The sequence below is a fragment of the Rattus rattus genome, chromosome 4 (genome assembly GCF_011064425.1).
Source record: "Rattus rattus isolate New Zealand chromosome 4, Rrattus_CSIRO_v1, whole genome shotgun sequence".
Taxonomy (NCBI): domain Eukaryota; kingdom Metazoa; phylum Chordata; class Mammalia; order Rodentia; family Muridae; genus Rattus; species Rattus rattus.
In genome coordinates this window covers 82,922,806-82,946,056 of record NC_046157.1, presented here as the reverse complement: position 1 = coordinate 82,946,056, position 23,251 = coordinate 82,922,806, and the positions used below count along the sequence as shown (strand labels likewise).

Below are 23,251 nucleotides of genomic sequence, written 5' to 3'. Positions count from 1 at the left end.
TTCCTTCTTGAACACATCCCAAAAGCTAAGTGTCTGGTGAGTGCATAAGAGCAGGGACCCGCAGGGAAGCAGGAAGACCAAGCAAGAGGTTACTCATGGGGTCTCCCAGACGTGCTTCATACCCATCTGGGGTCTAGTGGTCCCACACTCCAGCACTCATGGACACCAAGCAGGAGATGTAATTGTCCGAGATAACACCCCTGCTGTCCGGCAAGGTCAGTGCGGCCTGGCTAACGGCCACGCTGACACTAATAGTTTAAGCTTCTTAAATTTTAGGCTAATATCGATGTCCCACTTTTGCAGCAAGGTGACACAGGGAGCTTTGCTGGGCCTTGTGTGTGTGAAGTGAAAGGGAGAGGACGGAGACAACGCAGACAATGTCAACACCTAAAGCATTTATTTGAATATCTTTAAACTTTTTACATATGATACATTCCAAATTTTACAATTGTCCACAGATATTAAAATTATAGCCAATTTATTAAACATATGATTTTTCCCTGATATGGAAAGCATGTTATATAAACATTTCTACAACAAAAACATGCGGCACAAATGAAAGGAAGATGTGTGGGTAGGAGAGGAGCAAACAGGACATTGCCACAGTGTGAGTGAGGGCTCAGCTCCCTGGGAAGTCACTGCCCAGACCCACATTCCCAGGAGTGAAAGAAACACAGGCCACCCTCTGCTAACCCAGGCTCCTGTGGAGTCAGGCCTGAAAGCGGAAGTGCAGATGTTTAAAGCCTGCTTGGGAGAAGCAAGCTGTGCTCATGATTTTTTTCTTCCTTCTGGGCTGAACCCGGGACCTCACTCATGCTAGGCTCTAGCCTGGGGCTCAAGCCTCGAGATGTTCCCACAACTTTACATTTAAGCCCGGTAAATGGAAGGTGAAAAGCCAACGGAGGCTGAATTTAAAATCTAAAGAAACTGCACGTGTCAAAGGTCAAGAGAAGCATCAGTTACCTCATCCCTTACAGCCTATTCAGACTATGGCGAGGGAAGGCTAGAGAAAGGGAGTGCACAGGAGTCTAGATTGGGCTTCCTGTTCAAACCCTCCCAGTTCCTGAGCCTGTGCCCCGCTGAGGAGCTAACTGAAGTCCGTCCTTTGAAGGGAGGCAGCCCCTCGCATGATCCTTGGGACTGTGCTGTCTGCACTTCTTCGAGCCTCTGGTCTGGATTTCTGACGCTGCTGATACAGAGGCATGGAGACAGCTGTGTGGAACAGAACGCGTGGACGCGATTTGAGAGGCTGAGTGAAAGGTTCTTTGATGGTTAGGAAATCTGAAAGGCCCTTTCTGTTCCTGGAGACTGGAGTTCGTCCGTCCCTGCTGAACCTGCTGTCACCGTGTCTGTGGTGGCTCTGCACACATCCGTCAGATGAGGAAATAGGTGTGCGGCACCAAGTGGCTCTGGTTCTAGAAAGGCACCTCTTAGAAAAATACCTAAAAAGGACAGATGTTTGTGTGCATCTGAGGAAGGCCCTGAACCAGCCAGCAGACGAGTAGCAACACATCTGATCCGGGGTCTCCTCAAGTTACCCAGGCTGGCCCGAGCTTGTAACATGGTTGAAGCCAGCCTTGAACTCCTCGTGCAGCTTAAGCAGTCTGAGTGCTGGGTTACAGGCTTGGAGCAGTGCACTTGGCTGAGGCCTGTCTGTCTGTCGGCCGCTGTCTGCCTGAGGGTGCACGCTCTCTGCTTAGCCTTGGGGCAGAAGGTTAGAGTCTGGAAAACTAGGGGGTCCTTTATGTCTCATAAAGCCCTTTAAGTGAGTAATGCTCTCAAAGCCAAACGTCTGGACAAAGACAGTGAAAGGCGGCCATCTCCACCCTAGCCTTTCCTGTTGCAGTCCCCAGCCCTCTAGGCCATGGGGGAAGGGAATCCTGTCTTCAAATTCAACTGCTTTGCTCTGGGGGTGAGGTCCAGTCCCAGAGGTGAACTGCGCTCAGCCTCAGGGCACCATGGAAGGAAGATCGTCCTGACAGGCCCCAGGCTCCTCTTGGCCTCTGCGGAATCCGCGGGCGATGTGGACCGGCTTGGTTACTGGCAACTGAGGCAGGCGGCGTCGGAAGGAGCGCGGCTCCAGTCTAGAAAGGGTTCTCAGTCCAGGGAACATCTGAGGGACACGGGAATAAAATCTGGCGGAAAATGATTTTCATCAGTCCCTGGAGCCAGACTAAAAAAATAAAACTGGGAAGAAAAGCTTAAATAAAGAATTTATTTCAAAATAGATCCAGCCGAACTTATTTCCTGTTGTCTTTCTGGAAAAGCCAGCTGGGTTACAAAACTCCAAGTCCAAGTTTGTGGTGGAGCAGCAGTTACAAATGCTGCCAGTCGATGCCCACCAGGGTCTGGTTGGCCTCCTGCGCGTGTCCGATCTCCTCGGTGATGCTGTGCTGCTGCCAGAGCTTCTGGATCTTTCGAAACCGCTCTTGGCATAAATGTAAAGGATTTCCTCGTCTAGAAAGAGACACAAGTCACTCACAGGCACAGTTTATCCATCCCTCGAGTCCCAGCCCCTCCTGCGCCAGGAAAGGGACATGGCACTTGCTGCCAACTGTGCAGTCTCTGTTCAGTGCATGACTGAACATGGGCGTGTGCACTCGCACATGCACGCACACACACGCACGCACATACACACGTACACACGCACACGCACACACGGCTGGGCAGATGTGCTGAACAGAGAAGGTAGGTACTCCGGTGCCACACTGCTAGACTGAGGTCAGGAAACGGCTTCTGGCCCAGGTCTGAGTTCCGAGGCTAACACTGTTCTGTGGGTGTTGTGTAAAAAGGTGGTGGGGCGAAGGCCAGGGTGGGAGGATGACAGAAGACAGGCCTGTCACCTAGGAGTGCAGGCTCTGCTGGGTGGCCTTCCTGTGGCTCTCACTCCTCAGGGCTACAGGATGAACTGCCAGCAGGTGGCATAAGGCCCAACCTTGGCTGGCATTGAAGTCACATCTGCTTTAACCCTTTCATCCCCTGGGCAAGAAGCTCTGCACCTGCCTCTGTGACTCCATCTTCTCCACACCTATCTCTGGGCAGGCGCACCTGGTCTGCCACCAGGACAGGAAAGGCCTCCCCAGAAGGGAGCCCCACAGGCCGGACCTGTGAGGCCGATGATGGGGATGCTATGTGGCAACTCAAGGCAGTGATAGATGGAACTGAGCTGCAGTCTCTCATCTTCCTCATACCTGTCCTGTGTTCCTCATGACGGCCTCTTAAAGTTCTTATTCTCTCCTCTTCCTCTCCTCTCCCCTCCTCCTTCTCCCCCTCTCCCCCCATTCCCCCTCTCTCTCCCTTTGGCCACACATGCACATGAGGCAGTTGGAGGGCACTCTCTGGAGTTACTCTCCCTTCCATTCTCTGTGGGAGTCTGCAGCCTTTACCATGCCGCCCTTTTGTTTATTAATGAACTGAAAACTTTATTCTCACCATGTGCACACACATGCAGGGCCACAGGCCATGCTTGCCCCATGGGTGCCTTCCTCTGTCTCCTCCACCTCATCTCCTGGACAGGGCCTTTTCACTGAGCCTGGAGCTCACCATTTTGGTTGGGCTGATGAGCTCTGGGGTGGCCTTTATCTGCCTTCAGCACTAGGGTGTGAGTGTGGGGGATCTGAATACAAGCCCTCAGGCTTTGGAGGCAAGCACTTTACCCTCCGTGTGATCTCCACTTAAATAAAAAGAATCAATGTTCTTCTGTTGACATGTGAGTGGTCATGCCTGTGTGTACACACAGGGAGAAGTCAGAAGTCACCCTCAGGTGTCTTCCTCCTTAGTTATTGCCAGTGTGTTTCCTGAGAGAGGGTCTCTTGCTCTTTGTCTGAGCTCACTGACGGTGAGGCTGAGGAACACCTCCCGCTCCTGCCATCTCTACCTCCTCAGACTGGGGTCACAAGGGTGCAGCGCCACACTCAGCCTTTCGCACATGTCCTGGTGTCCTCAGTCCTCATGCCTGCATGGCACGAGTGTTACCACTGCAGCCTTCTCCCCACCCACTCCTGGCTTCTCCAAGGTAGAAAAAAAAAGGAGCCAGGTGCCTCCTTGAAAACCAGAGTCCGCCGGCAGCGAGACACCTTCAACAGAAGCTATGCCTGGGTACCGGCCCAGCGGGCCCTCCCGGCTCACCATGCTCTCCATGAAGGAAGGGCTTTTTGGCTCAGGGTCAAGTCTTCCTAACCCCAGGCTGGGTCCTTACCTGAGTCCCTGGTCAGTCTCCCCGTAGTCATCAAGGTAAGGAGGAGAATAAAAACATCCTTTGGTTTTGCCAGCTAAAAATAGCACCTGACATTCCCGCACTCTGTGGAGAGAGCAGTCATCATTGTGCATTTATGTAAGTAACAGGGCGTTACGTTAACTCAACTCAAAGAGAAAGGGCTTACGTAGGGAAATAAATGCATGAGCACCCCGGGTCAGGAGACCAGAGTAACTACAGCAGACACCGGAGAGCAGCAAGGTACCCACCCAAGTCTGGTGTGGTGCAGGGTATCCGATCACACCGTGAACACCGCGATTGTGTTACTTACTGAGAAAAACTGTTTCTAGTTGTGGTGCAGCTCAATTTTAGCACACACCTTTAATCCCCATAGCTGAATAGACATGCCCTTAGCACACACCTTTAATCCCAGAGTTTGCAGAAGGAAACACCCATGTTTGAACTGATGAGCAGAAAGGGGATGAATCAGAAAGATTTGACAGAATAGGATAGGTCTAGTTCTCTCGGGGAGACGAAGGAAAGGGAAGCTACTTAAGAGGCAGAGGTGGGGTTGGGGATTTAGCTCAGTGGTAGAGCGTTTGCCTAGCAAAGCGCAAGGCCCTGGGCCGGTCCCCAGCTCCAAAAAAAAAAAAAAAGAGGCAGAGGGAAGTGAGGGAGGAGGCAGTTTTCCCGAGCGTTTCACAGAGATAGGATGAGAAGAGAATGAGTCAGACACAGGAGAAGACAGAACGAGCCAGAGAAGGAGAAGGAGCCAGAGATTAGAACAGACTGCCAAAAGGTAGTGTGGGATCAAGCAGAGCAATTCAGAAGCCGAGAGAAGCCAGACTGAATCAGTCAGGGTGGAGGAGTTTGACTGAGTCAGAACAGCTAAGCTGGCCAGCCAGCCAGACCTCAGAAGTAACTGGAAAGGGGGGAGCTTATTCAGCAGTAGGTCTCAGAGGCCGAAAACAGTGTAGACCTAGGTTAGACTGTGGAGGGTAGACGCTCCTAGGACTAGGCCTAGGTTAGCAGTAAGCCTCTGAGGGGACAGTTACTCCAGGAGAGTCAGAAACACTTTTACACAAGTCTTCAGTGGAACCCCGATGCTGGAGTGTACCTGGTAGTGATGTGCTATAAACGCATACAGTGACTTTGTGTCGAGAACCCAGGGCTCCAAGAGTAGAATTTAAAACAGGTAAGTGTGGGAAAGACAGCTAACTTGTAAACATGAAATGTTCCCCACATTCCCTAATCTTCCCCACAATTATGAGAAAATTACGCGTTTTGAAAACTGCACCACAGTTACTACGTCCTTCCTGTCTGAGTACAGTTCCCACTGACAGCCTGTGACGGCAGGAAAGGCCAACAGCACTGGCAAAGCAGAGGGAAGCTGATGCTGGTTTACAGACTCAGGATATTTATGTGTAGGTGTGGAGTCCAGAGAGACAGCAGACCCTGAGCAGTTGTGAGCTGCCATGCGGACCCACACGCGGGTCTTCTGCAAGAGCAGCAAGTCCTGACAGGGAGATCTTTACCTGATAGGGGGAGGGAACTGGGGACAGGGCGCCCATACTTAAGGAGACACAGGGGAACTGAATTGTCAGCGGCCATACAGGCGACGTGAGAGCCCCGGCCCTTCATGGTCTGCACACAGTGGCACAGTGGCTTCAAAGTCCCTGCAGTGTTCAGGTGACCAACATGGCCGAGGCCCTACCTCAGGAAGATGCCGGCCCCAGAGCCGCAGGAGTAGGTGTGTGCTGTGCAGGCCCCGACATCCTCGCCCTCCAGCTCGGCTTGGCAGCAGTAACTCTGGGAGCAGAGGAGACTCCCACATACGAGGCACAGGGTAGGGGCTCTGCTCTTGTCACCACCTGATTTGGGGCACCTGTAAGACAGAGACACAATAGCCAGCAGTGCTACGGAGGAATAGGTACAGAGCACCCTGGAAGATAATCTGTCAGTACTAACTTCCTGTGACAGGACACTGGGACACACACTAAAACCATGTACCAGAAACACCCAAGGGAGCAACATCTGGGGGACAGGCACACACGAGTACCATGTGAACAACCGGAAAGACTCTGGGGCAGGAAGAGTGATGTCTGCAGTCACGCCCAGATCTCAGATGCAGTGCCAAGTACTGCACACACAGACAGCCACTTAAATGGACAACTGCTGTCACTCAGACACAGGGGAGGGGAGAGAAGAGACTTCAAATGACAGATTGCATCGGTCAGGATGGCACGTCTGGGCTGTCTGCATAAGGGAGCAGACTGAGCAAACCAGTAAGCAGCGTGTGGCCTCTGCCTCAGTTCCTGCCTCCAGGTTCCTACTCTGAGTCCCTGCTCTGACCTCTGTAGGTGACAGACTGCAACCTGTGACCAGGTTAACACTTTCTCCTCCCCATGTTGCTCTGGTCAGTGCTTTATCACATCAGGAGAGTAAATCAGGGCAGAGACTTAGCACAGAACCCAGAATGCTGTGTCTACGGGGAAGGAGGGAGGCGCAGGAGACACCCAGAGCTTCAGTCTCAGAACGATGCTTGATTTATGATGAGCGTCCTTTATGCTGCCTGAGCAAGAAGTGCTTAAAAATTCATTAAGAATCACAAACTTAGGGCCGGAGAGATGGCTCAGTGGTTAAGAGCACTGACTGCTCTTCCAGAGGTCATGAGTTCAATTCCCAGCACCCACATGGTGGCTCACAACCATCTGTAATGGGACCAGATGTGCTCTTCTGGTGTCTGAGGACAGAGACAGTGCACTCAATATGGGTAAATAAGTAAATCTTCCCATGGCAGAGACACTTTCCCCATTACGTCATGGAAAGGACTGCTGATCTCTCTCCCCCAGTGAAAACAAAGAGCAGCACAAACCCCCCCTCCGCCTGCCTGCCTTCTGATCTGGGGAGGGCGCTAAGGAAGTATCTTACGAGAAGTTGGAAGCTTGGTTGATGAGGCTGCTGTAGTCCTCCGGAAGGTCTATCAGTTTGTTGGCTCCTCTCGGGTAGCTACGAGGATAGAAATGAGAAGGTGAGTAAACACGTAAAAGGTTAGTAAATGCCTCCCCTGTAACCTACGATGGACAGCTTGGAGAACTAGGGACCCGCACTGCAGGCCCTCACTGCGGACAAACTTAGTACCTGGTGTGGTGGAGGTGAACCTGATCGGCCATTAACAGTTAACCCCTAAACTGCCTAAGATTGTGTTCCAGCACGAGGCTTCCTGGTAGAGAACAGGACACAACCCTCACTGTCTTCCCCAAGTTATTCCAAATGGCTGTCAATCTTCTGGGCAGACTTTAGGAATGGAAAAAGCCCACCTGTAATGGCTGTCCCTCTGGAGTGTCCCAGTGACTATGTCCACCGCTCATGGTGAGACAGCTCGGCAGGCAGAGGTGCTTGGTGCCAAGTTGATGACCCGAGTTCAACTCCAGGAACCCATAGTTGGGAAGGAGAGAACCGACACCTGCAAGCTGTCCTCTGACCTCTGACCTCTACACAGGCGTGGCATGTCCACACCAACATCCATTTGCAAATAAAAATGTTAGAAAACAAGACAAAAACAAAACAAAAAAACCCAAAGAAAACAAAAAAACCAAAAGCCAAAAAAACCCAAACCAAACCAATTCTGTCTTCTACACTCTGTTGTAGGTGTCCTGTCTGGATTCTTTCAATGGAGCGGGTGGGCAGGGGTGGGGCAGGGCTATGATGGCAGTGTCTCAAGAGTTCCCATTCTTCACTTGGTGTGCTCAGAATAAGTGAAGAGGTTATCAGAAATGCCTTTAGTTTCTGCCCATTTAGGCAAAAGTTTGGTGGCTGTGGAAGGTGTGAGAGCAGGCGAGAGTGCCCACTCTTGGCTTCTACTGGTTGGCAGAGTATCAGGAAGCTCCCCAATACAACCTCAGGACCGACATGGGAAGGTGTGTACTTACTAGGGGTGATCTGAAGGCACTATGAGAACCAACCATTTTCTCTCCCAGCTACATTGGTCCTGTGACTCAAGAAACTCAGAACAGGAAGTTCAAATCCAGTCAGTACCTGAGGGCCTCTTTCTCAGTGTGAGCCGCTGTTGCACCTGCGGCTGCTCAGCGCAGGGAATGCTGTGTGGGTGTCCACTCTCCAGCTCCTGAGAGCCAAGCCTGGACTTCCCTGTGGGAGACTCTGGACAGCACTCTCTAGTCACCATCACCCACTGCAGTTTAAAGGGAGCACACACTAGGACGCCAACCTTAGAGAAGCACGGTGCCAGGAGTGGCGTCCATGCTCTCACAGCTTGCCATTATTATCCTGAGCACTCCAAGGTGAGAAGCATGTTGTGTTCCACAGGGAGGCTGCTAGCTCAGGGTGGGTGGCTGAGGAGTGACCGTTTACATGTGTGAAACCTTCACAAGGCCCAAGCTCCTCATAGCAGGCACTCTCAGCTCTGGGTATGTACCAGCGAGCTCACCTAGTCTCCTAATGTGGTGGTGTAGACTCGAGAAACAGCAGGCTTGGGCTGGAGAGATGGCTCAGCAGTTAAGAGCACTGACTGCTTTCCAGAGGTCCTGAGTTCAAATCCCAGCAACCACATGGTGGCTCACAACCATCTGTAATGGGATCTGATGCCCTCTTCTGCTGTGTCTGAAGACAGCCACAGTGTACTCACATACATAAAATAAATTAAAAAATAAAAAAAGCAGCAGGCTTGAGCAACGAGACACCTGTGTGATGCAGAGGAACGTTCTACACAACTGCTGCACAACCAGTGCGTGGCTGTTTGAATGAGAAGGGAGTGGCAATATTAGTAGGCGTGGCTGGTTGGAGGAAGTGTGTCATTAGGGAGCGAGCTCTGAGGTTTCAGAAGTTCAGGTCTGACCCAGTGGTGGTGCCTCTTCTGGTGCCTGTGGATCCAGACGCAGAACCCTCAGCTTCCTTTCTAGTGCCATGTCTGCCTGTGGGCTGTCATGAGACTGTCAGGGGACTAAACCTCTGAACTGTAAGCCAGCCCCAGTGAAAGGTTTTCCTTTATAAGAGTGGCCACCGTATCTCTTCATAGCAGAAGGCCCAGTATTCAACTAATGCTCAGACACAGCTGAAATAAACAGGGAAAGAACTAGTCTTGGACAGTCACTAGGGGATGCTGTGGTAGTCAGCTGACTTCCTCTCAGCTGACGTGGAGCAGGGAGGGCGCCAGGTGGGTCCACAATTATGTGAGAAGCACATGGGGTAGCTGGGTTTGTGTACTGTCAAGGTATGAACACTCACTCCCTCAGGAAGGAGGTGGGGTAGCCAGAGGCCGCACCTGAGATCCAGCCCCCGTTTCCCTAGCTCACAGCAGCCTTTGGTCTTGGGGGCAGGAAGCCTGAGTACAGAAGGTACAGGGTTGTCTGTGGTTTCTGAATAGTCACCCTCCCTCCTTCCAGTAAGTAGCCACTAAGCCACATCCTGCATGTGACAAGTGACTCCTAAATTGACCAGCTGGAACCGTCTCCTCTGCTCAGGGGACACCAGCTCATGGAAGCTCATTATACCATCCCTGATATTTGGATCATCTGAACTTCCTCACAATGAAAGAAGAAAAACAGAAAAACAGCCAACAAACTTGGGTGAAGAGCTACATTTCTAAAAGCAACTTTCCCATAACGTAACTTCCCCAAGCACAGTTAATGTGGTTGTTTTTTCTCTACCAAGGGTGCAGGGTACTTTTGCTCTTGTCCAATGCCTGGCAGGAGACTGAAGTGTGCAGGCACACTATCTTCTGAAATCTAGGAGGTCAAGGGCCATAGCACTGAAGGAACACGGCCTCCACACTCATTGTGGCCTCTTACCGCCCACACACGAACATCCCAGTTCCTCTAACTCACCTTATCGCTCCTCTCTCGCCATTTAGATACCTTTTAACTTCGCTGTTCTGGCACCAACTTTAAGGCAAACAGAGGAGGGGAAGTTATTATTTTGTGAGACAGCTGGCCCTGACTCAGCCTTCTGTCTCAACCTCCCAAGTGTTAGGATTCCCTGGATTTTCTGACATTTACCAGTTCTCTGACACTAAGTACATTCCAATTGTTGTACAACCCTTACTGCCACCCGTTCTTACCTGGACTCTAACATCCCTTACAGCACTCCTCCCGCTCTCCATGGATTCTAACATCCCTTACAGCACTCCTCCCGCTCTCCATGGACTCTAACATCCCTTACAGCACTCCTCCCTCTCCATGGACTCTAACATCCCTTACAGCACTCCTCCCGCTCTCCATGGACTCTAACATCCCTTACAGCACTCCTCACGCTCTCCATGGACTCTAACATCCCTTACAGCACTCCTCCCGCTCTCCATGGACTCTAACATCCCTTACAGCACTCCTCCCGCTCTCCATGGACTCTAACATCCCTTACAGCACTCCTCCCTCTCCATGGACTCTAACATCCCTTACAGCACTCCTCCCTCTCCATGGACTCTAACATCCCTTACAGCACTCCTCCCTCTCCATGGACTCTAACATCCCTTACAGCACTCCTCCCTCTCCATGGACTCTAACATCCCTTACAGCACTCCTCCCTCTCCATGGACTCTAACATCCCTTACAGCACTCCTCCTCTTCTCTATGAACTATACACATTTTTTTTTTTTTTTTTTTTTTTTTAAAGATTTATTTATTTATTACATACAAGTACACTGTAGCTGTCTTCAGATACACCAGAAGAGGGCATCGGATCTCTTTACAGATGGTTGTGAGCCACCATGTGGTTGCTGGGAATTGAACTCATGACCTCTGGAAGAGCAGTCGGGTGCTCTTAACCACTGAGCCATCTCTCCAGCCCTACACATTTCTTTACAATGCTTCCTCTTCCTCTCCAAAGACACTACTAGGTTGGTAGCAATCTTCCTCTGAAGCCAAATCCTTAGCTAGACACTCACATTCTTTCTCTTAAAAACCTATGCATTCATGCCCAGTTTGGCAGCACCTGGACTAACATTGGAACGGTACAGAGAAGATTAGCACGGCCCCTGCGCAAGGATGACACGCAAATTCGTAAAGCGTTCCATATTTTGCAATCTCGACTCCTTTTTGTCTATAGTATTAAATAAAGTACATTGGTTTACTCCCCCCCCAAAAAAAACCAACAACAACAACAACAACAACAACAACAACAACAACAACAACAAAACCCAAAAAAATCCTCCCGTATGCATTCATTACTTTTGAGGCAGGGTTTCTCTGTGCAGCCCTGGCTGTCCTGGAACTCACTATGTTGACTAGACTGGCCTCGAACTCACAGATTTCCACTGCCTGCCTCCCAGAGTACTGGGGTTAAAGGCGTGTGCTGCCTGCCACACTTGGTGAAACATCCTAATTCTTATAACTTAGGAATATGTTGAATTCTATCAAGTTTAGAAGTGGAAAATTTTGAAACATGAAAGACTAAGCTTTATTTTATTTTATTTTATTTTACTTTTTCTTTTTTTCGGAGCTGGGGACCGAACCCAGGGCCTTGCATTTGCTAGGCAAGCTCTCTACCACTAAGCTAAATCCCCAACCCCTAAGCTTTATTTTATAAACCATTCTAAATAATGTGGAAAAATGTCCAATTATTACCTTTCAATCAGAGAGTTCATGATGTCACTGTTTTCTTGAAAAAGGCGGATGAGGTTGGTTGGTAGGGAAAGGTAGTTACATAAGTGTTCAAAATGGCTTGCTCCAGAAACTGCAGATAGGAAGGAGAAGAGGTGTAAACACAGACTTACGTCCTCACAAAAGTGAGAGCGAGCAGATTTTTGCCCCTCCCCCCTTTTTTTGGGACAGATCTCACTACGTATCCTTGGCTGTCCTGGAATTCACTCTGTAGACCAGGCTGGCTTCAAACTCAGAGATCTGCCTGCTTCTGCCCCCTGAGTGCTCAGTTTAAAGGCGTACTGTACCACAGCCAGCCTCTTTCTTTCCTTTTTTTTTTTTGGTTCTTTTTTCCGGAGCTGGGGACCAAACCCAGGGCCTTGCCCTTCCTAGGCAAGCGCTCTACCACTGAGCCAAATCCCCAACCCCAGCCTCTTTCTTTTTTAAATAAGACAAAATTAAATATAACACAACTTGTAAGAGGTCCCTGGCAGAACATGACTTCCATGAACAGGATGGTGTCAGATGACTCCCTGTGACTCAGTCTGGGCCTTTGCAGATGCAAACCTACAACTACATCCTGGGCTGAGTGTGAGCCCAGGGTTAACAGAAGCCAACCCCTAGATGCTCGTGGCAGGAGAGAGCAGCACAGAGGGCAGGTGGCTCTACCTAGAGCGGACTCACACGTCACCACTGCCAGCGCTGATGCTAGTTTAAGCATCCTCAGGAGATGCTGCGTGCGCGTCTCTGATGACCAGTGCTAGTACCAGCTGGGATCAGAGAGAGAACCATGGTCCTCCCACCTCCCAACAGAGTCGGAAAAGACAAGGAGAATGTGGAAGAGCAGCCCACTCACTGTCCCTGAAGAGCAGCCATGACGCCACTGGAGTTTCATGTGCAACAAAGAGACCTGACTCCCAAAGCTGACTTCTGACGTCACTGCGCACACACGCACGCATGTGCATGCACACATGCACAGACACACAACATAATAAAGTTGTTTTTTAAAGCTCTTACACTGTTAGTCTTTGTTGTTTCAAATCTGAGGGGCTGGGGCTGTTGAGATGACTCCATGGCTAAGAGCATTTGTTGCTCCTACAGAGGACCCAGGTTCAATTCTTGGCACCCATGTGGCAACTCACAACCATCTACACCTATAACCCCAGAACTAGGGGGTCCAATAGGTACTCCTGGGCACACAGATGCATGCCAGCAGAAAACAGTCACACGTAGAAAGTAAACTGAATAAATTAAACACCGGAGGAACCTAGCTTTTGCGTAACATATGAAGTGAGCCTTGCTGCTGAGTAATACGTAAGGTGACAGAGCAGATCCTCCTGAGACCCTGAGTGCTGTGTGAACGTACACAGAGGTTCTCTCAGTCACGACCGCCTGGGATGCGGAGGCACAGCACACACATGCGCGTTCTACAGGGCGTGCTGCCACAGCCGTGCCCTAGGCTCTCGCTAGCTCATCAGACACATTTGTTTGCTGTTCCTTTTCCTCAGTGCGGGGTGTCAGGCAAGCCCTGCCTCCGAGCTCTAGCAGCCGCTCACATCTCTAACTTGCCGTTAGTCTAGTTACTGCTGTCACTATCACTTGTTTCTCTGTGGAGCAACGGCTGTCCTGGAACTGATGACGTAGACTACAATGCCCCGCCTCCCAGTGCTGTTGTCTCATCTTTACTCTAAATAGCTGGAGCAGAGACTGCAAACACTCCCTACAGTTTGGAAGACAGGGACGTTACCTTGCAGGTCTGGTGGGGCCGGGACTCCATTTAAATAGTGGAAGAACAGAGCAGAGCACTTGAGGAAAGGCAGGATGCCAGCCCGCACGCTCCTCCACAGGTGCCAGCCGGATGGGGCTTCATCCAAGGCACTGAGGACAACAAAAGGGTATTAGGGAAGCGGTAAGGGAAGACTGCTGTGCTAAAGCAGTCTGGGAAGGGAAGACCGACATCTGGAACTGCTGATGCTATGGTTAGGAGGTGTGGGTCGAAGGCTGGCAACAGCCTTCTTAAGTATAAAGGATGTCAAGGATACATGTGAGAGAGCTGCCAGTGACAAGTTAGGATTTACAAAAGGCATATAGCCACATACGCAGAGAAATTAGAAAATGAAAACCCATACCAGGTATGGTGACACATGGGAGGCAAAGGCAGGCAGATCTCTGTGAGTTCAAGGCCAGCCAGGGCAACACGTAGAGGATTCATCTTAAAACAGGAAACCAAAACCCAGCAGTTATTCCAGAACCTTACACCACCACATCTTATTCAGGTATATTCCGTGCTAATGTGTCTCACACAGCTCTGGCTATATGAATTCAAGACGACCATGCTACCTACAACACACTACATGCTACAACTTTTATTCTATCCATTGCGTTTCAGAGTGGATCACAACTGACATCAAACTATGCCCCACGCAAACATCTGGATCACTTTTAGCTCCTTGCTTGCATAAAGAACACCAGCACGCATCTGTGAACCCTTGTCAGCTGTTCTGTATTTAAGATTACTCCATTAGTGCAGATTCTCCGATGGGATAACGCCATCACAGGACGTGCACGACGTATCCAAATGTGTGCGCGCAGAGGCCGGGAGAGCATGCTGGGTGCCTGCCCTCCATCTCTGTGCATTCATTCCTTTGGGGCACAGCCTCTCACTGAGCTGGAGGCCAGCAGGCCCCAGTGACTCTCTGCCTCCGCCACCCCGGGGCTTTTCACAGTGGCGCTGGGATTCAAACTGAGGCCACCATGTAGGCACAGCAAGCACTGTCCTCTGCCCATGTCTGCAGCCAGAACAAACGCTCTCCAGGCTTCTTGCTACACACTGTTCAGATCTAAGCAGGACTCCTACTACTGACCCGCTGCTCTAAGAACTGAACATTATCTGACACTCCTGGACAGCATCTTGGAAACTGCTAATAACATAACACAGGTTCTGGGAAAGCAACTTCACAGTGCGTCTGAGCACTAGTTGGCATCGATGAGCAATGGAGGCCTCATGGCCATGCAAGTGTGGGCAGCTGCAGACACCGCCATCTTCCTCTCAGGAACAGCCTTGGATCAGGTATATGAAGTCACTCCCTAGGTTCTTATAACACGCCCGCGCCCTTAGTTAACCAATCAACCCCATTCTCAGGCTGACTCCTGTCAACACCGACTGCATGAGGGAATGCAGGCCATGAAGATGAGGCTCTCACCTTCCAGTACACCGGTGAAGTGTTTTGTGCAAAGAGAGAATGGCGAGTTCTTCTTCCCCAGTGGGATTCTCTTGATCCATACCATTCTCTTCTGAAAAGACAAGGAAATACTTGTGGTCTCCACTCCTACTGTGTGGCTGAGAGGGCTGATCAGCACACCAGCCAAGCACCCAAGCACCCCCACACTCATGTCTAACAGGAAACAGGCCTATAATACACAGGGTTTCCATTTCCAACTGTGCACAGTACGGACCCCATCTGACCAGAGAGCCACCATCACACAGTGGGGCTGTCAGCTAGCCAACACATTGGCTTGCAGCCGTCACACAGTGGGGCTGTCAGCTAGCCAACACACTGGCTCGCAATGTCTGAGTAGCAGGATGCCTGAATGGAAGCAAATCTTAAGAATGAGCTCGCTGGGCTGTACTGAAACGTGTGAGTTCAAAGGAAACGGGCATTCTGAACACAACAGTCAGCTGAGCTGTAAATGGATTAAATCTAAGAAAGCAAAACTGTCCAACCCACAGGGGATTTTCAGAGGAGAAGGAAACGTTCTAAGGACGACAAAGAGAAAGAGTAACCTGCTGCGCTGTATTCACTGCCTCCCCCAGACACAGTACCTGTACGTGAGGTAAGTAAGATCTGGACGATGTGTGCCAGGGTAACCAGGTGGAAGATGTGCAGGTCTCCCGTGGCCAGGCTGCTTCCTGAGAAATCCTGACACTGCAGAGCCGGGAAGGAGAGCACCAGGCCCACCTAGACACCAAACGGAGCGTCAGCGACAGCGTCAGGTCAGCGCGGGCCTCTCCTCTCAGCTACACTCCCGTGGCCACGCCTGGGATCTCTTCCAAACTTAGCCCTCGCTTAAACTCAAAGGGGAGGAAGGGAAATGTCTGCAAATCCACTGAGACTGGCTCAGTGATCTGAGTGGAGCTGACAGGGCCCGGAGGGTCGGCCAATAGCCTCTAATTGATCCAGTGGATCCCTAGGGTCCGTACGAACAGACTCCTGCTAATGATAAGGAATGGTATGTGACAGCCTTTCATTTTCTTTCCATTTATTTTTTGTGTATGCACTCAAGAGGTCAGAGGACATGACCTCCATGTTTGAGCTGTGGTATACATGGTCAAGTTTCTTTTTAAAGGAAACACACAAGGTAGTATTACTTAGTCATTGAGAATGCAGTGAGGTCATGTACTGGGGAAGGGAGGGAACCAGATATCATATTAAATGAAAAATGTCAGACCGGAAAGATAGATACAGAATGTTTGAGTTTCATCTGTGGTATCTAGATTAAGAAAGAAAGGAAGAAAGAAAGAGAGAGAGAGAAAGAAAGAAAGAAGGTAAAAAGGAAGAAAAGGGAGAAGGGGCCCAGGAAGCAGGAGGGACAAAAGAGTAGAGGGAGGTGATATGACTAAAGTATGTGATATGTATGTGTGTGTGTGTTATGTGATATATATGTATGATATGTGATGTGTGTATGTGATATGTGATATGTGTGTGTATGTGATATATGATGTATGTGTATGTGATATGTGTATGTATGCATGTGTATGTGATATGTCTGTGTATGTGATATATGTGATATACATGTGTGTGCATGTCACTATGTGTATGTGTGTGTGATATGTGTGTATGTGATATGTGTGTGTGGTGTATGTGATATATGTGTGTGCATGTGACTGTGTGTATGTGTGTTGTGTGTATATATGTGTAAGTATGAGATGTGTTTGATATGTGTGTATGTGTATGTATGTGATACATGTGTGTAATATGTCATATGTGTGTGTGATAGGTATGTATATGTGATATGTGTATGTGTGTATGTGCACGTGTGTGTATGTGATATGAATGAGTATGTGATATGTGTGTGTATGTGATTTGTATAAGTATGTGATGTATGTTTGATATGTGTGTGTATGCACGTGTGGTATGTATGTGTGTATATGTGATATGTTTGTGATATATGATATATGTGTGTGTATCTACAGAAAATTCATAGGAAAGCTACAATTTTGTACAGCGAACAGATCCTAAAGGGAGAGGAGGCAGTCTGCCACTAATAACAACTGCAGGACGAGATCTGTTCAGCTTTCCTCAAATACACAAAACCACCAAGTAGATTGTGCATACATGTCAGCATGGCTTGTGTAGCCATTGCTATTTTTTCCTTAGTGGGTTAAGAGCAGATGGTTGTATTACAAATCTCAGTCATAAAGCCGAGCATGAGAGGAAGGAGCTGCAGACCCGACTAGACAAGGTGTGTGGAAACCCACTGCTCGACAGTGCCTCCCATCTGCCTTTCTGTCTGCTGACTCAGCAAGTCCAGGCTAGCGCCTGGAGTCCCATGAAGAGGATGCCAAGCAAACCGTGAACACCCACCAGTAAATGAAACATGTCGATGTCTAATATGCACGGGAGGTCTTCAGAGCCGTCACTAGGCACCAAGGCTGGAGGTGGAAGAAGACACATCAGCACACTTGAGATAGCAGCATCAGCCTCAGAAGCACGCAGTAGCGACATGTCTGAATCTACAAGCTGGAGCACCAGCAGCAACAGTTGTGAAAGCACTTCATTTGTCATGGAGAGATGTTAGACTCCTCAAACAAGACTCCCAAACGCCAGAAGCTGCCAGAACACATGGTTTTCCACACTGAACACTCACATGCAAAGAGTTTACAGAAGTGTCCTTGTACCACGGGAAGTAACGCCACTGTCCAATGTGCTGCTGCAAAGCGTGTTAAGGACCTGAGACAGTCGTCCTGAAATAAAGACGCCCTTACAGTTAGCAGAGAAAGGAGCAGATCCTGTCTGAAAATACAATGGAACAAACACAAGCCAGGCAATGCCAGCCTGGGCACCACTGTGTGGGCACAATGTATTTGGCGTCTTTAGGGCACGTGGGTTTTCCTGAGAGGAGTGAGTGTTCTTACCAGTCTGCAGGGCAGAGGTCCGAACACGGGCTTTTCCTCCTCACTCAGAATTCTTTCTAGAGATTCAAGAGGGTTGAGAAGGAAGTTGAATGCCGTGTGTATTTTTAAAGTTACTTATTCTTTGCACATTTTTAAGAAGTTCAATTATTTCTGAGAATGATTTTGTCAAGTTTTGTCATCTCTTATTATCCCCCCCACACATCCACAGTTTTTTTTAACCAAGACAGGGTTTCTCTGTGTAGCCCTTCTTGTCCTGGAAATGACCTCTGTAGACCAGGCTGGCCCAGACATTTGCCTTCCTCTGCCTCCCAAGTGCTAGCATTGAAGTTGTGTAACGTGACTTCCAGCTAGATTTTAAAATCTCTAAGTTTCATAAGAATTCACTTTGAATGAAAGAAAAAAAAGGGTTAAAGGGCTCACACAGGGGAGTGAGGAGCACTGCTGCTCTTGCAGAGGCCCTGAGTTTGGTTCCCAGCACCCACTTGGTAGCTCATAACTGTCTGCAACTCTGGTTCCAGGGGACTGGATGCCCAGTTCTGGTCTCTGCAGGTAGCATGTTCACTTGAGGTGCACAGACATTCATGCAGGCAAACATTCCCATGCATGAAATTAAGGAAACCTCAATAAAAACCACGCCTACATTCGTTTCCTGTCACTGTCCTTATTTAGAAGCTGTCAAACTATCATTTCGCCCATACACAACTTTCTTGATTTCTTTTCATTACTTCTTCATACTGCTATTCATTTTTTTTTTTTCTTTTCTTTTTCAGAGCTGGGGACCGAACCCAGGGCCTTGCGCTTGCTAGGCAAGAACTCTACCGCTGAGCTAAATCCCCAACCCCTCACACTGCTATTCATACTAAATGTTTTATTAGAAACTGTTTTTTTTTTTTTTTTTCTTTTTTTCGGAGCTGGGGACCGAACCCAGGGCCTTGAGCTTGCTAGGCAAGCGCTCTACCACTGAGCTAAATCCCCAACCCCTAAGAACATTTCTAATCAACACTGGTGACTTAGGAGGCTCCGCTGTGAGTCTTACCTATGCTCTGGATAGTGTATGCACAGGTCCCCCAGCACATGATGGGTACACGGGGGTCACCTTCATTGGGATGAACCCTTAGTCCCACCTTGTAAGTAGCTGTTCCAAATGTCGTTAGCATCTCCTTTATGCTATCGGAATATGGGTTCCTGTGTGAACACGCATGATTAGCTCACAAGCTGCACACATGGGTAAGACAGCTCCATCTCTGTTCCCTGCTGCGATCAAACCATTTACCATACTCGGACAGCTGTGGGTCGCTGTGCCTGACTGAGGGGAGATGTGCTCTGTGCATGAGTGGAGAGGCTCAGGACTGAAGGTGGGACAAGCACACACATCTACTATTTGAACTAGGGAATTTCTGGGTTGCTCTTAGGAATGTCCCCCACACCCACAGAGACTGGTGTTCCCAGGACAGAACCTCAGAGGATATGACTACACCCTGACATTTGGGAGTCCTTGTGTCAAAGACTGGTGGTGGCTACTGACCCTACTGTGAGACTCAGCATACCCTGACCGGCTCAGCAGGGCCCCACTGAGCGCCTGTGTCTGACTGTAATCAGCAATCCAAGGAGCAGACACACACAAGGAAATGCCACAACATTCACTTAAGCTAGCGAGCAGAAACAAAACTCAGGAGTAGAGTGGGTGAGCAAGGCTTTGGGTTCAATTCCTAACATGGGAGGGAGCCATGCTGGAACACCTGTCAAGATAACGAGAAGACTGACCTGAGGAGACCGGCCTAGACGGCCAATGTGAGCAGAGAGAGGACCACTTCAGAAGACAGAAGCCCTGAGGGAAACCTCATCAGGACCCCACATACACGGACTTAGCATGAGAGACAGCAAGGTGAGAAGGGGTCAAAAACCCGCCCCTCAAAGTCACTTAAAGGAAGGCACATTGGAAGGACGTTTCACACACTCCAGACAAGAGAAGACACAAGAGTTCAAAGTAGTTCTGTGGTAAGGCGTGAGTCAGAAAGGTATTTTTTCTCAACAGACACTTAAGCATGTAGAACATTTCACACGACAGTGCAAGGCCACCGCTGCGAGGCACCGCTGTGAAAAGGAGCCAGCGCCACACCATGGGACCGTCTCAAAACAACGGAACAAAGGAATGCACACAGCCAGGGACAGCTGCCAGGACTGCTGGGCCTTGTCCTGACCGGTGTGGAGACCAAGCTGTGTGCTGCAGCAGGGCCTCCTGGACAGAGGACATAGACAGGTCTGAGTCCGTGGAAGAGCATGCACCAGGCACAGAGCAGAACCACTGCACCGCCGGGCACAAACGCTCTACGGAACACACAGCTTAGAAAGAGCCAAGGAGCTTCCCAGTACAGGAGACACTTGCTGCCTCAGGATGGACGCCCTTACGACACATTATTATCAGAAGAAATACACAGTGCGAAAGCTGACTATTGATTCAATCCCAAACTGAAAGAAAACTGATCTTATTCAACAATAAGGCATTACTGACTTCAGCAGGGAAATGCTCAGCTCAGTGGCAGAGCCCATGCACTCATCAGGCCACGTTCAACACCAGTGTAAGTCAGCAAGAACAGCAAAGGGGAGGTTAGCGAGGGAACGCATGCAGGCACTCCAAGAGACAAAGAAAGGGCAGGCACACTGTGGCGAGCACAGCGGCAGAGCCCTGATGCCCTGTTCACTGGGTCACTCAGGACACAACTCAATTCCACGGGGCATTACGTCATTACCTCACCTCACCATTACCAGAGCTGGACATGGCTTTGTGTACAGATGTGGGAATTCAGGGAATGAGCAGGGGCGCCACGTTCTGGACCCCAACTGTCTACTGTAACTTACTGGCTCTCGGGGACAAGATGGGGAACATTCTGGTTTCGACCCAGGGGACTAAGAGCTTGGTGGGTCTCTGAGAGAAAGGGAGGAGTCGGAAGGAGGCCTAGGCCTGAGACCTGGTGGGCGAGCCCAGTGGCCAGGATTAGATGTGATGATGTAAGGAACTTGGGGACACTGTGGCAGTGGCTGCCGGTCAGGGCGAACAGTTCCTCACGTGTGGAGACCCCAACCGTACTATTATTTCACTTCTACTTCCCAACCGTAATTCTGCTGCTGAGAATCGTAGTGTGAATATCTGATGTGCAGGGTATTGAGAGGCGACCCTGTGAAGGGTTACTCCACCACACAGTGGTCTCGACCCACCGTTCTCCACGCACGTACGTTTTGGGCTTCAGGTGCCATTCTGCCCTCAGTCCTGCCAGGCCACACCCCACCAACAACTCACTTAGCTTCATTTCCAATGGGTCAGATTGAAAGGGAGGCACATCTTGTACTCACCGAGGATAAAAATCAGGCCTGAAGCCTTCTGGGATCGGAATTATATTCATGTCTTCTGTGTCCTCTGAAGAGGGCTTGTCTGTAGAAATAGGCACTTTAGATAATTTTTTAGCAAAGTACAACCAATGCAATCTTTATGTACTTTAGCCATGTGGTCAAAGAAACAAACAACTAAATATAAAACCCTGGAAAACATTCCCATCACTCCAAACTGCCAGAATATCCCGGGAAGTGCAGTGAGCAAGGCTGTGGCTGACCTCACAGCATAGCCACTGGGGAGGAAGCAGAGTTGAGAGCAGTTGCACGTGTGGGAACTAATGACGGCCTCTGCCCACATGGCGTCCCCAGGCCGCACATGTCCCCAGGCCGAGTGCAGAGCAGGGATCACGTGCGTCAACAGCAGCAGGATGCGCTGTCACAAACATGAGCTTGTGTTCTCAGAGAATGAACAGTCAAGTGCGGTTACTATGGTAGGGACACGTGCAACAAGTCAGCTACTTAGAGCCTAGGTAGGGCCATGTAGCCCAGGATGGCCTCTTATGATCCTCCTGCCCCAGTCACCCAGTGCTGAGATTACAGATGTGTGTCACCATAACTAGCTTATATCCGACTTTAAAATGGAGATTGCATTTTCTAAATACTACAGAAAGAGATTGTATTTATTTACTTATTTTTAGTTCTTTGAGATGGGGTTTCTCTGTGCAGCTCTGGCTATCCTGGAACTCGCTCTATAGACCAGGCTGGCCTTGAACTTGACCCACCTGCTCTTGCCTCCCAGAGTGCTGGGGTTAAAGGTGTTTGCCACCAGCCCTCCCCAGAAAGGGGTTTTAGTATTTGTCTATATACTTTATTTTTATTTTGAGATAAGTCAGCACCCCACTCTGCCTGGGCTGAACTGACAGAGGTCCGCCTGCCTCTGTCTCCCCAGTGCTGGGACTGAAGGCTGTGCCAGGAGGCTCAGACTATTTATATTTTTTAGAAGATGTATTTATTTATCTTTATTTTGTGTGAGTGTTTTCCCTGCATATAAGTCTGTGCACCATGTGTTTGGTGCCCACTCAGAGCATCAGATCCCCTGGAGCAGAAACACAAATGGCCACCATGCAGGTATTAGTAAATGGGCGTGGCTCTCTTAGGAAGCACCAGTGCTCTTAACCGCCGAGCCTCTGCTCCACCCCCGCCCCTCATTTTCAAATCCTTTAAGGCAATCTTGGAGACACACTTTCCAATCAACTCCCACTTCAGAGGGAAAGACAAGTTCCCAGGGCAGGAGCTGCCTCAGGTGTTTAGTAAAGCACTTGCTGCCCAGGCTCATGACCTGAGCTCCACCCCTGTAACTCATGTGGGGGGAGAGAACCAACTCCTCAGTTTCTTCTGACTTCCCGATGTGCAGCACGGAATGCACATGGGCACGTGTGAACACAGACACACACACACGCATACATATGCACATACATGTATATATACATGTAAGAAACCAAGCTGAAGCAGGTTGTAGCACTTACCAGCAGCACTGTCTCCTTTCCTTAGCATCTGGATCACCTTTATCTGCTGGGCTATTGCTCTGGTCCACTGTGCCAGATCTGGTTGGTCTGAAAAATTTAACCTCCTAAGAGAGATTACAGAGAACATTCAATTCTTTATTGATTAGATTAATGCACAAAAGCTTTCTTAGATAACATGTATTTTAGACGTCTGAAATATTTGAGAATCAGGGTTGGGGGTAGGGAACTGGCTTAGAGGAAAGGGCCCTGGTTGAGCTTACAGAGGACCCAGGATAGCTCCCAGCACCCACATGGTGGCTCCCAGCCATTTGTCATTCCAGTTCCAGGGGACCCAATATTCTCTTGGGGCTCCATGGGTACCAAGCACTGGTGTGACACATAGACACATTGCAGTCAAGACACCCATGCACAGAAAACAGAACACAAAAAAATTAGGGTAGGGAAATTTGCTGTATCAAAAGCAAAAAAAAAA

The 23,251-nt window shown here is 49.5% G+C and overlaps 1 protein-coding gene and 1 non-coding gene across 5 annotated transcripts in view; one reads left to right on the top strand and one right to left on the bottom strand.

Moving 5' to 3' along the window:
- Nucleotides 1-380: 380 nt before the first annotated feature.
- Nucleotides 381-23,251, bottom strand: part of Ubr2 (ubiquitin protein ligase E3 component n-recognin 2) — a 79,076-nt gene continuing 56,205 nt past the window's right edge. For 2 of the 4 annotated variants that reach the window (XM_032900598.1, XM_032900599.1), the window contains exons 33-47: nucleotides 22,780-22,883; nucleotides 21,275-21,353; nucleotides 18,960-19,108; nucleotides 17,924-17,979; nucleotides 17,656-17,752; nucleotides 17,373-17,440; nucleotides 15,611-15,746; nucleotides 14,991-15,081; nucleotides 13,535-13,665; nucleotides 11,773-11,881; nucleotides 10,039-10,095; nucleotides 7,127-7,204; nucleotides 5,910-6,080; nucleotides 4,199-4,300; nucleotides 381-2,457 (exon numbers count right to left, since the gene is read on the bottom strand). In XM_032900598.1, coding sequence (XP_032756489.1) covers nucleotides 2,316-2,457; nucleotides 4,199-4,300; nucleotides 5,910-6,080; nucleotides 7,127-7,204; nucleotides 10,039-10,095; nucleotides 11,773-11,881; nucleotides 13,535-13,665; nucleotides 14,991-15,081; nucleotides 15,611-15,746; nucleotides 17,373-17,440; nucleotides 17,656-17,752; nucleotides 17,924-17,979; nucleotides 18,960-19,108; nucleotides 21,275-21,353; nucleotides 22,780-22,883 — 1,570 coding nt within the window. In that variant the 3' untranslated portion in view covers nucleotides 381-2,315. Of the gene's footprint in view, nucleotides 2,458-4,198; nucleotides 4,301-5,909; nucleotides 6,081-7,126; nucleotides 7,205-10,038; nucleotides 10,096-11,772; nucleotides 11,882-13,534; nucleotides 13,666-14,990; nucleotides 15,082-15,340; nucleotides 15,747-17,372; nucleotides 17,441-17,655; nucleotides 17,753-17,923; nucleotides 17,980-18,959; nucleotides 19,109-21,274; nucleotides 21,354-22,779; nucleotides 22,884-23,251 lie in introns of those variants that run through there. The other 2 variants (XM_032900594.1, XM_032900593.1) reach the window with 1 other exon arrangement.
- LOC116899755 lies at nucleotides 11,122-11,228 on the top strand. The gene has a single exon (XR_004387770.1). It is a non-coding gene; the product is annotated as a U6 spliceosomal RNA (small nuclear RNA).